The sequence below is a fragment of the Rhinopithecus bieti genome, unplaced genomic scaffold, assembly GCF_001698545.2.
Source record: "Rhinopithecus bieti isolate Rb0 unplaced genomic scaffold, ASM169854v2 scaffold_32982, whole genome shotgun sequence".
Taxonomy (NCBI): domain Eukaryota; kingdom Metazoa; phylum Chordata; class Mammalia; order Primates; family Cercopithecidae; genus Rhinopithecus; species Rhinopithecus bieti.
This window is the reverse complement of record NW_016814002.1, coordinates 109893-123040: the sequence shown is the minus strand read 5'-3', so window position 1 is coordinate 123040 and position 13148 is coordinate 109893. Positions and strand designations below refer to the sequence as shown.

Genomic DNA, 13148 nt, shown 5'->3' with positions numbered 1-13148 from the left:
AGAGGATCCATTCTTTGCAACTTATAATAGGAAAATCTTATATTGGAAGAAATGCATTTATACTACAAAGCTTGAAAAAGTAGTTAAATGTATCTTCTCAAAAAATTTTTTTCACTGAATTAGGTCTGAAACAAAATGGTTGCATATAGGTAAAGAGTGCAACAGGCCCATCCATGTCTTCTCAATGTCTGGGGGGTTCTTTTTTGTTATTTTATTTAGAATTTAAAGAAAAAAAAAAACTTGATTTGTTTTTCAATTGTTAATCCAAATTCTCTAATGGTTTTAATAATAAGGCTATTTTGAATATTCTTAATATATCTGTCTCCTTTAAAATGCTCATCTATGTTATTTTATTATCCAGAAACAACATAAATAAAGCCACTAGAAAAGTCCTTCAGCTGTAGCAATGCCTTTCATTTATCTCTAACTGAATAAAAATATCCTGACCAGCCTAAACATAAAGAATAAATTTGCCTATATTCAGGGGGAATCACTTATACTTGACCCAAAGTGACAGAGGACTAATATTCATCTCTTCTGAAATGAGTAAAGAAAAATGAATCCTTTAAAAGTACCACAATAATATCAACATTACCAACTACCACAAATATTAATGATAATATGCCAGGTTTTTACCATGGGAAAATTAAATCAGAGATATGCCCCTTAGTTTGGACACATATATACACACACAGACAAACGTACATCTATTTATCACCCTGAAATAAAAACAGGGTTACCAAAATGCACAGATTTAACTAAGAAAACTAAAATTTGATTTTTTGAAGAGCACAGCCAAAACACATCAAGTCCGAGGATCAGCGAAATATTAGTGAATGAATAAACATAATGAATTCATTAATATCATGGTTCTGTATAACTGTCTACCAGTTATTAATTGGGTTTTTCATTTCGCTGCACCCCACCCTTTAAAATCAATTGTGACTGGGTTCAAAATGCACAATTAAACACTTCCCAAACATAACGTTTGTGAAATGTATAATTGGATAGCAAATAAAGTTTTACAAAAGAAGAAAACAGTAAGAAAATTTGTCATAACTAAAGGTGGCAGCAAAATAGAAGGTATGTTTCTTTTGCATTTAAGTGTTAATTAAAGAGCCTACAATTCTATCAAAACTTTTTCAGAGCTAAATGAAGCAGTGTGAAATAAATTTGGTTGAAATCTTGTGGCTGTCAGACTTTGTTAGCAAGCTATTAATTATCTTTACCCCAGTTTCTTCTCTAGACTGTATTGCCCAATCAAATAGAAACTCCAATTATGCTCAGCATCTCCTGCCTAGGGACACAAGACCCTAATGAACATTCAGTCTCTCTCGACGAAAAATACAATAATCAGCTTTAAATATGCAAGTGCACTGCAGAGAGATTTTTCTGTGCTTTACTTGGCCACACACCCTAAGGCTTCCTCCTCTTTCTGGATTATTTTGAACAATTTTAAGCCCTACAAAAATCAGTGCAGGGAATTTGCCTTGTCTTAATAATATATTAATGTTTCTTCTTTCTTGCTTTTCATTTTTGATATGCCAATGTTCATACCAATATTAAATCTGGTCACTAAAACACATATTTGGTTTATAGTTGCCATTTCAGTCATTTCTTAACTTTTATGCCTCTTTTAAGGTGGGTGGGCTATATAACNAGCCAACATCTGACTTGCGGCTTCTGAAAGCAGTGTTCTGGTAGAGTGTACCACCCCCCAGCGGGCAAAACTCTACAGTAAAATCTCTCAGCAATATTAATCCTCACAACTGCATTTTCTCTTCAGAGTATAAAACGGATGTTTCTCAGCTCCTTCTAACATTGCACCATTTCAAAATTTACTGAAAGTCAACAAATAAATTTCCAACAAAGAGTTGGTCTTCTGAAACAGCATTCTTCCTCTTAAGAAAATAGGTATACACATTTCAGAAAGTATTTTCCAGTTTCAAAATACAGACCGACATCACTAAATTTGGTTAAACATCACACTAAAGGACAGTTTTCAAAGCTATGTTTATGTTGTGTAAGAAAAAACTTTGAGTTATCTATTTACGAAAATCCCAGAGAAAACAATTTTAAGTAGAAAGCAATAGAGCATAATTTAAGCAAAAGCTAAAATTTCATTTGTTTTGCATATGCAGAATCTCTTTCCTACCCTAAAATCAAGTGTCAGGGATGTATAAAAAGCTTTCTGCAGGTATTGGTCTGTTTAAATGAAAGGAGGGAGAAATTGCTCTCAGTTGATGAGACAGTGACAGCTTTTGTTCTTTATTCTTTCACTTTACTTGTGCACAAGTTACCGTGACAACTTTGAAGAGAAAACCCACAGACCACATTTGGTTAAAAACTATTTTTAAAGTGTGCCACTGGGCTGTGGATTGATCAGTTTATGTGTTGTTGATTTTCTTCCTCTTCATCTGGTTTAAGTAATACCCTACTTGTACATGAAAAACAATGTATTTTATGACTTCAGGTGGTCTCACCGACCAGTATAGTGCTTGCCACACAGTAGACTAAAATAAATCTATTTGCTGAACTACTGTATGAAAACTTAAATATTAGAAATTTCAAGCACATCAACCAAGTTGTATTCACACAGTTAAAAAGGAATTTAAAGTCTGCAACGGTAAAATGTGGTTTAACAAAAGTAGGCGCACTTTTAATTCCTTTTGCTCAAAAGTCAGCACAAATTTAAAGCATGCCCCTACCCCAAACTCTATACCATTTACCTTCACCACTCTCTAAATTAATATCTTACTCGTTCTTACAAGTCTTGTTCTCTAATTCATTTACTTTGGGTTTGATATCATAAAAGGAAGCAGCATTCACTATGCTGAAGGATAATATCCCAGTTTGTCTTTCTGTTTTAAGGATGCTTGATTTAACTTTACAAGCCAAAATAAATGAAGCAGAATTCAATTCATTTGTCACAAACGTACCGGGGAAAAGAACCAGTAACAGAAAAAGTAAAAATACTTAGCATTGGAAATATTATCCCCTATTTTCCATAAATGAAACAAGGACCTTGTTCAGGCTAGAAAATAGTCTGGATAAAACCAAGTATGAAAAGGCACACTTGCTTCTCTGCCTCTCAGCAAACCCTTCAGACTTCATGACTCTCAAGAGGAGAGTTAGAGGTCCTTCTGCTTGCCTGGCATTAAACAAAAGAATTGGAACTTTCCTGAAATCTGATGATCGTGGAAAATTTAACTACCAGACAGGCTGCTTAGAAAGCATTTTGCTGTCACTATCAACTAACCTGATGTACTCCAGTTTTTCAGTTTAGCCATATATGTAGTTTATTTGAAATACCGTTTGTTGTTGCAAAGACTTAGCATTCACAGGTTGAGCTTTTTTAGCAGCAATTTAAGACTTCATAAATAAATTATCTTCCTAATATTCTAAATTATGATTGTACAAATTCCAGTTTACCTAGAAATATTCACAAAGTTGGATACATTTGTTTAGGCATGAGTTTTTTTTAGCCTCAAGGTTTTACTTAAAACAATGCAACTAACTTGGATTAAAAGTTCTACATGCCATTATATTTTAGACTGAATATTTTTAAAAGTCCCCAGCATTAAGAAATCATTCTGTGGGAGAAATCATTAAAAAAGAAACTAAAATCTCAAAACCTTATACTTGAATTAATATTTTTCAAAAATGAGTAATGAACAGGTCAAATCAAAATCAATTTAAATCTGAGGCATAAATAAGAAGTTAGCACTACTATTATATAGCTTCATCTTAATCTAAGTAATATTCTCAAAACATAAGAAATACCTTCTCATAACACTCCCAGCTCCAAAATATTGTAGTAGCAGGGAAGAAATCATATAAACATGTAGATTGCAGTCTGATTTTATTTAAATATCAGTTTCTATTCGATACCAACTTCTTATATAGTTTTCCTAAATAGTATCCTTACCTATTTTACATGTTTTATTGGGTTCTGAAATAAATTGAAGCTTTTCAGACTGATGAATTCATTATAAAGCAAAAAAAATCACATTTTATTTTGTAAAAAGAAACTGAATATGAATATAAGGATCCCTACTAAAAATTTGATTCATCAGTGAGGTGATTATGTTTTTCTTCTTTTTACTACAGTTTTAAGTGTTTTATAGTTAAATAATGATTCCATTAAAAAAATTTTTTTAAACATTCCATTAAGTTACCAGGGCTCCATTTATGTTTTTCCCCCAAGTTACCCCATTAACAGTATTTTTCTAAAAGATCGATTCATTTTGTTCAGAAGTAATGGCCTTTCAAGCCTAGGCAGACAGAAAGGCTCTGAAGTCAGTGTTGTGGAAAACTGGCCACAGTGTCCATGCCAGTGGGGGTCATTTTTCTTTTCATCATCGATATTTGACTACAGTATTTCTAGGTGCGCAAATATGTAGATCCAGCTCAGAAAGGGGAAAGTCAAAGCATAGGAGAAGATCGTTCATTTTTGATGAAGAGGTCCTCTGTAGCCTTTAATATGCCAAAACCAAAACCCAAAAATCTGTTTAGCACTACAGTTTCAAACATAAATGGGAAAGAGAAGATATAAAATGTAGTCAAACATGAATGGTTTTGAGCCTAAGTAAAGGGAGTAGGGGCATATGAAAGTAGCTCTGAATGTAACCTTCATTTCTGAAAGAGTATCCTTCTCTCCTAAGAAACCTGTTTTATGTTTTTCCTTTTATTTAAATACAATGTGGGGAGAAAAGAATGACATTTTCCAAGAACTTAATGAGATTTAAGGCTTTCTGTTAATCCCACATTATTACCACTATTGTATGAAAGGCAAATGTGAGTTTGCATATCAAACAGAATAGAGGAAGCAGCTTCACAAATGTAAAACAGGTAAAATAAACAAATTAATCTTCCATCTTTTCACACCAATTTAGAACTCTTTCATTCTCTGGGTTAAAAATGTGAAAATCAACACATTGTTAGAGCCTAATTTGGTGAAAAATACATAGTTCAGATACAAGATAAAAGACATTTATTTTATGTCTGGTTATCATTATGATCATCACCTTGGACACACTGTGGTCTGACCTGACTCAGGGAATGATCAGTTTTTAAATCCCCAAAATGAGCAGATTCATCATCTCGAGTATATATTGCCTCACTATCATCCCTGGAATATCAGAAATGCTTGACTCTTGGTAACATTTTAAGCAGGTTCTCACTTGTATTTTTATAATGGTTTTTAATTAGTTTCTAATGCAATTTAACATAAGTAGTTGTTTTCTAAACTTAACCACATTATTTTATATGTTGAATAATTTTCAAGTTTAAAAAACTTTTACAGAAGATACTTTAAAAAGTAACCTTGTAATTATAATTTCAACAGCTTGGTTTTCCATTTTCACACACTGAGAAAGCAACAGTTTTCAAGAAAAGATACTATTGGAATTTGACAATAACGAGCAAAGCCCTAAAGGCATCACAGTAAAACCTCACATTAAACAATAAATCATTTAAACTTTCCTCTGTGGGCACGTTGCAATATTCACTAGAGATTGTTTGATCCATCTGCTAACTGCTATTTTTGTTTCAAGTTGCCTAAATAATAAATTATATGTATCTGTAATTTTTTTCACTTTTCTTCTGTTAATATAGCCTATGACCATGTTGGTATGCAGTTAGCAAACTAAAATAAACTGAATTTTTGGAGAGAACCAGAAACACAAATTGTGGCCTTATTTAACATACTCGTTCAGCAGAGCATTTGAATTATGGAACAGATGCTATCCTTGCTGGATGTTAGGTAGTAACTGTGGGAGAAGCAAATTGCTACTACTTTAGTCCTTACTTTCAGGCTCACATCTTCCAGGATACTCAAATGTTCCCTACATATATACAAAGTATCAGAGTGGATGATCCTGCATAACCAATTGGAATATTACTCACCTCCTCCAAATTCTTAAAAAATCTTCATGCATATTTGATAATGGGCAAAGCAGTCAACATTAAATTCAAAGATCTCTTTAGTCAAGCCAAGCCAAAAGTCTTCTTTCAGAAATGACACACTTATTAAAAATTGGCATATTCATGTATGAACCTAGAGAGAAATGCCCCATCTGGTTTTGATGTGCTTTCCTAATGTTCACTGCAAGGAGATCGAAATAATAGTGTCCTTTCTATTTCAAATACAAAATTTTTTTTAAACTCAGTATACTAAAAGAAAATTAGAACAGTATTCTCCAGAAAAACTAAACATGACTTGAACTTCTATGTCATCTTTTGGGCAAGAACATCTGAGTGATTAGAGTTTCAAGATCAATAAGTAGTCCTTAGATGTACCCCTAAAGAGAAAGGGAATGGTGTCGACATTCTGCAGTTGGGAAAATTGAGACCTGCAGGAAGAATCAAACAGGGCACTGAGCAAATCAACAGAAAAGCTTTTAACATAGTCTTTTCAACTCTAAATTGTGGATTGTGTGACTTTGTTAAATCATGTTCAGAAATGCCTAAAAGTTACCTTGGCATTTCTGTCAAAATATTTGTTAATGTATTTGCTCACCTCTTTGACATGTACTTGTTTTCTTCTTTTAAACATTTTATCATTTTATGCATATGATTTCAAAGTAAATTTTAAAGACTGGCTTGAATTTTAAAGCCCTGGTGTTTAATTCAAAGTGACACAATCATATAATAGAAATTATCTGTTTGATGACAATCTCAACTTTGGCTCCTACTTTATTTATATAAGAAAATGAGAAGTCTAAAAACAAAGAGGTCAACCTATCCCTTTTGACTAACCACTATGATGAAAGATGTGTTGTTTTAAGACATTGAAATTAAATGTCTAGGAAATTTCTCTAGTATTTTAAAGTTCATTATTAATAGTTCATTAAAACCTTTTACTTTCACAGGAGATGCTCAGTCCCAGTATATTTTAAGGAAGATAAATATAAAGGAAATTTAGTATGCCTCGTTTTCTTTCCATGAAGAATTTAGTTTCCTTTACTTCTTAAAAGAGAATACCTGTTCTTGTATAACGTGACTGCACCAGACATTCTGAAAAATCAGCAAGAAGCAAAAGCTGGAAATAGCTATTTCACAGCAGGTAATCATACCTCAGGATGTAGCTACTGTACAAAGTTTATACTTGGATAATCCTGGATGGGAATAAAGGTAGGGGGTAACTGCCTGAAAAACCTTTTACTATACAGGCCTTAGCATCATGAATGGCTTTCTTCATGAGGATCTGAAGTTACTATCTCTGACCACATTGCACAGAAGAGCCAATAAGAATTTCAAAGAGGGCAATTTCCACTAAGGGAATTAAGCTACACAAAAGGAACCTTCACACAGAAACTCTATCAGAAAGAAAAAAAAAATACATAGGAAGCCATGTGTCCTACATAGTAACAGGAAGCAGAATTGTTTCTGCCCCCACTTTAATGAGCTTGCCCACCATGCTGAACTGCAGCTGGAATGTTCATTGACAACAGCAAGCCTGATCTGGAGGTGTGTGCGGCATAGGATTACTTGAATAAACGGTGAAGAACATTTCCAAGGACTAAGCAAAAGTTTATAAGTCCCAGCCCCTCACCAGGAAAATAATATATGTGCATTGGATATTCACCCCCGCAAAATTTACTCACATCGTTCAATAAGGTAGGAAAAACAAAGTATTTTATTTTCATGCCTAAAATTACAAAGGCTAATTAATACTTAAAAGGACACAAGGTATTATATTACACAATACATCAGTATAAATCTGTACTTTGCCAGCCATAGAAAAAGTTGATTTATATTCTAGGTTAGAATTTAAAGAAATATAAATGCACTGTGAAAACACATTATGAGATAGAAAATAATGAAAAATGTGGACAAAGTCATTAAAACTTGCAGTATGAAACATGTAACATAATGCAAACAGAAGAAAGACAGAGTTCAACATGAAGTGAAATTTTCCACTTAGGTTAGCTGGATGTATCAGCTTTGTAATTCTTTCCCAAAAATAAATGAAGGATTTATTCTTATTTTCTTATAGAAATCCACCCATTTAAAATGATACTTAAAATTAATAACCAAAGAAAATGAAATGACATTAATGATCAAAGCAAACTATGGGTTTAATTGAGATTCACGATCTCAAGATGTGGGTAACTATGAAGTATGAAGTATGAAGAGAATAGATATTTTATGACATTTTCTATACCTGTATAGTCTTTGCCTAATAAAAGTAAATATAAAATTTGTGGTTTTTTGATAACAGTAAAATGGTTACCTTTAAATATAACAAATAATATTCCAAGGTGTTATTATGAATATTAAGAAAGAAATGGATATTCAATTAGCTTGATCAGTGACTGTCTATAAGGTTGATATAAAGTATAATTAAAGTACTTTAGATTATTCAATAAAACTTCATTTATATTTAACATTTCAAAATCAAATGGATTTAGGACATGTTACTTTTTAAGGTATAAAGAAATTAAGAAACCATTAAGGTAAAGAGATTATATGACACTGTCTATTGTTAGCTAGCAATAAACCCGACTATGCCCTCCCCCAAAACAAACTAAAACATTAAAAGTGATAATGGATATTTTAGTTTCCACATTCATTTTAAACATTATATTCATTATGCTGTCCTTATTGTTTTCTGTCTTTTTTTACTCACTTCATTTTAGGGTTCTGAAGTAACGGAAGCTACCTTGTATAAAGACCTCAACACTGCTGACCATGATCAGCCCAGCCTGGAGCATCTTCCTCATCGGGACTAAAATTGGGCTGTTCCTTCAAGTAGCACCTCTATCAGTTATGGCTAAATCCTGTCCATCTGTGTGTCGCTGCGATGCGGGTTTCATTTACTGTAATGATCGCTTTCTGACATCCATTCCAACAGGAATACCAGAGGATGCTACAACTCTCTACCTTCAGAACAACCAAATAAATAATGCTGGGATTCCTTCAGATTTGAAAAACTTGCTGAAAGTAGAAAGAATATACCTATACCACAACAGCTTAGATGAATTTCCTACCAACCTCCCAAAGTATGTAAAAGAGTTACATTTGCAAGAAAATAACATAAGGACTATCACTTATGATTCACTTTCAAAAATTCCTTATCTGGAAGAATTACATTTAGATGACAACTCTGTCTCTGCGGTTAGCATAGAAGAGGGAGCATTCCGAGACAGCAACTATCTCCGACTGCTTTTCCTGTCCCGCAACCACCTTAGCACAATTCCCTGGGGTTTGCCCAGGACTATAGAAGAACTACGCTTGGATGATAATCGCATATCCACAATTTCATCACCATCTCTTCAAGGTCTCACTAGTCTAAAACGCCTGGTTCTAGATGGAAACCTGTTGAACAATCACGGTTTAGGTGACAAAGTTTTCTTCAACCTAGTTAATTTAACAGAGCTGTCCCTGGTGCGGAATTCCCTGACTGCTGCACCAGTAAACCTTCCAGGCACAAACCTGAGGAAGCTTTATCTTCAAGATAACCACATCAATCGGGTGCCCCCAAATGCTTTTTCTTATCTAAGGCAGCTCTATCGACTGGATATGTCCAATAATAACCTAAGTAATTTACCTCAGGGTATCTTTGATGATTTGGACAATATAACACAACTGATTCTTCGCAACAATCCCTGGTATTGTGGGTGCAAGATGAAATGGGTACGTGACTGGTTACAATCATTACCTGTGAAGGTCAACGTGCGTGGGCTTATGTGCCAAGCCCCAGAAAAAGTTCGTGGGATGGCTATTAAGGATCTCAATGCAGAACTGTTTGATTGTAAGGACAGTGGGATTGTAAGCACCATTCAGATAACCACTGCAATACCCAACACAGTGTATCCTGCCCAAGGACAGTGGCCAGCTCCAGTGACCAAACAGCCAGATATTAAGAACCCCAAGCTCACCAAGGATCACCAAACCACAGGGAGTCCCTCAAGAAAAACAATTACAATTACTGTGAAATCTGTCACCTCTGATACAATTCATATCTCTTGGAAACTTGCTCTACCTATGACTGCATTGAGACTCAGCTGGCTTAAACTGGGCCATAGCCCAGCATTTGGATCTATAACAGAAACAATTGTAACAGGGGAACGCAGTGAGTACTTGGTCACAGCCCTGGAGCCTGATTCACCCTATAAAGTATGCATGGTTCCCATGGAAACCAGTAACCTCTACCTATTTGATGAAACTCCTGTTTGTATTGAGACTGAAACTGCACCCCTTCGAATGTACAACCCTACAACCACCCTCAATCGAGAGCAAGAGAAAGAACCTTACAAAAACCCCAATTTACCTTTGGCTGCCATCATTGGTGGAGCTGTGGCCCTGGTTACCATTGCCCTTCTTGCTTTAGTGTGTTGGTATGTTCATAGGAATGGATCGCTTTTCTCAAGGAACTGTGCATATAGCAAAGGGAGGAGAAGAAAGGATGACTATGCAGAAGCTGGCACTAAGAAGGACAACTCTATCCTGGAAATCAGGGAAACTTCTTTTCAGATGTTACCAATAAGCAATGAACCCATCTCGAAGGAAGAGTTTGTAATACATACCATATTTCCTCCTAATGGAATGAATCTGTACAAAAACAATCACAGTGAAAGCAGTAGTAACCGAAGCTACAGAGACAGTGGTATTCCAGACTCAGATCACTCACACTCATGATGCTGAAGGACTTCCAGCAGACTTGTGTTTTGGGTTTTTTAAACCTAAGGGAGGTGATGGTAGGAACCCTGTTCTACTGCAAAACACTGGAAAAAGAGACTGAAAAAAGCAATGTACTGTACATTTGCCATATAATTTATATTTAAGAACTTTTTATTAAAAGTTTCAAATTTCAGGTTACTGCTGCGATTGATGTAGTGGAGATGCCTGAACACAATTCTATATTTTAGTATTTTTTAGTAATTTGTACTGTATTTTCCTTGCAAATATTGGAGTTATAAACCATTTACTTTGTGTTCTACTGAGTAAGATGACTTGTTGACTGTGAAAGTGAATTTTCTTGCTGTGTTGAACAATCAGGACTGCATTCACATGAGATCCTTGTAGTATAAGCACAGGCCATTTTTCACTTTGGTATTAATAAAATGTAAAAAAAAACTGGCTGAATGGCTGAATGAGAGAATTTAATTTTAAAAAATGGTTATGAAATAATGTTCCAATTATTAAATTTGTATTATCCCAGTGGTATTCAATAAATCAAAGTGTGTGAAGTAATGGGCAATATCAAACCTGCTGCATATCTCCATTTTTGCTCTAGGCAAATTAATTATCCTTAAAAAAGTTAAGCATATCTTCTGAACTGAATGCATCAGCTGGCATAAAAGGAGTGTGAAGTCTGTTAAAGCCATTGTCAGCAAAGCTTTGAAAATAAAGGACTTCACAAAAACAGTAATGTAAATGTGTTTCCAAGTTGCGGGGGAAATGTGTACTTAGGAAAACATGAAAACTTAGACTTGTATAGTATAATGAACACAAATACCAAAACTGCATTTTGGTTTTGCCTATGCCATCCTGATTTTTGAAAAGTGACTTATAAACACAAAATTGTTAGTGTTTATGATGTTTTATCATAAAGGATGTCAGAGAAATTTTATGCATATTAAAATGTAGTGTAATTATAAGTGATTCCCCTCAACAACCCAGAGAAAGTAGTTCTTTAAATAAGAGAGAATTTAAAGAAAAATAAATACTAGACATCAAATTTAGATCTGGTTTATGTCAAAGGTTTTAACACTGTACATAAATGTTCAATTTACTTTTACAAAGATCAAGAATACTGCCCATTACTGTCACAATTTTCCAGATATTACATAATGAACTTATAATGTAACATTTCCTTCTAGCTTCCTACTGAATTGTGAGCTATTACTTGTTGAAAAACCATATCACTTTTCTGTTGCCATGATTTTTTTTTTTCAACAAAAAACCAAAGTGCATTGTACGCCCTTTGGCCAGTCTTGTATGTGCCTTGATCCAACGCTACATGTATTCAGCTTTTAAAACTCGACAAATTTTCATACTCCTTAAATATGAAAATTATGGTCTTATTGCTGAATAAAACTTTTAAAAGTACAGAATAATTGTGCTTGCTTTTCAGGATTGTGTTACTATCACTAAGTAGCAAATTGCCCAGCACATTAGTCCTAAACGTCCCATGTATTTTCTAGTCATAAAATAAAAGTTGGCTAAAATTTTAAAAAATCAACATCTTGAGGTTGTGTATCATTTTACTTCAAAGAGTTCAGTATTTCATGTATAAATTTATTTCCTCTTACTTCTTCATTGTATAGATGGAAAATTTAAGAAATGGTTTCACGGCCTTTCTCTCTTAGGCACACTGCTGCCACTGTCCTGATACTTTTAAGGTGGTCTTTGAAAATTGTTTTTTTAAAATAGCCTTTTTAGTAGAGTGAGTTGGCATTTGTGATACTGTTTCTGGCATACAACTCCTAAAATCTTTGCAATCTTCAAAGTGATATATTTTCATTTTTCATATGCTAATGAGTTCACTGATGGCTGGCAGGCCCTAAGTAGCTTCAAGATAAAGTCTGGTCATTGAAAAGACCAAGACATGATTATAGGGTTGGGACTTACAACCCCAAACCCCAACTTCCAGAGAAGGGGAAGGGGATGAAGATTAAGTTGATCACCAGTGACCAATGGTTTAATCAAGCATGCCTGTGTAATCAAGCCTCCATAAAAAAACAAAAGGCCAAGGTTTGGAGAGCTTCCAGATAGCTGAACATGTGGAGGTTCCTGCAGGGTGGCATGCCTGGAGAGGGCATGGAAGCTCTGTGCCCACCCAGACTTTACCTAATGTTTCCTGCCATCTGGATCCTTTGTCGCATCCTTTATAATACATCAGTAAATCTGTTGACTTGCATTTTGTGAGCTGTTGTAGCAAATTAATAGAACACAAAAAGGGATCCTGGGAAACCAAACATGAAGCTGGCTAGTTTTGCAACTGGTGCCTGAAGAGGGGGCAGTCTTGTGGGAATAAGCGCTCAACTTGTGGGATGTGACACAATTTCCAGGTAGCCAGTGTCAGGATTAAACTGAATTGGAGGACATCCGGCTGGTATCTGCTGAAGAACTGATTGTTTGCTCGGTGTATGGGGCAAAACTTGGTAAGACAAGTCTTCTGTGTTGATTATTGTTGAATG

At 34.6% G+C, this 13148-nt stretch overlaps 1 protein-coding gene across 2 annotated transcripts; it reads left to right on the top strand.

Annotated features, from left to right (window-relative positions):
* The first annotated feature begins 6872 nt into the window (after window positions 1–6872).
* FLRT3 (fibronectin leucine rich transmembrane protein 3) lies at window positions 6873–12180 on the top strand. Of its 2 annotated transcripts, none has more exons than XM_017849336.1 (2): window positions 6873–7066; window positions 8643–12180. In XM_017849336.1, the coding sequence occupies exon 2, from the start codon at window positions 8695–8697 to the stop codon at window positions 10642–10644; it is 1950 nt and encodes a 649-aa protein (XP_017704825.1). In that variant the 5' UTR covers window positions 6873–7066; window positions 8643–8694; the 3' UTR covers window positions 10645–12180. The 2 variants fall into 2 exon arrangements, with proteins under 2 accessions (XP_017704825.1, XP_017704826.1); XM_017849337.1 differs by having other exon boundaries at window positions 6879–7620.
* The last annotated feature ends 968 nt before the right edge of the window (window positions 12181–13148 follow it).

Excerpts from the sequence above, each read along its gene's own strand:
- FLRT3 (XM_017849336.1), top strand. The coding sequence starts at position 8,695 with ATGATCAGCCCAGCCTGGAGCATCTTCCTCATCGGGACTAAAATTGGG.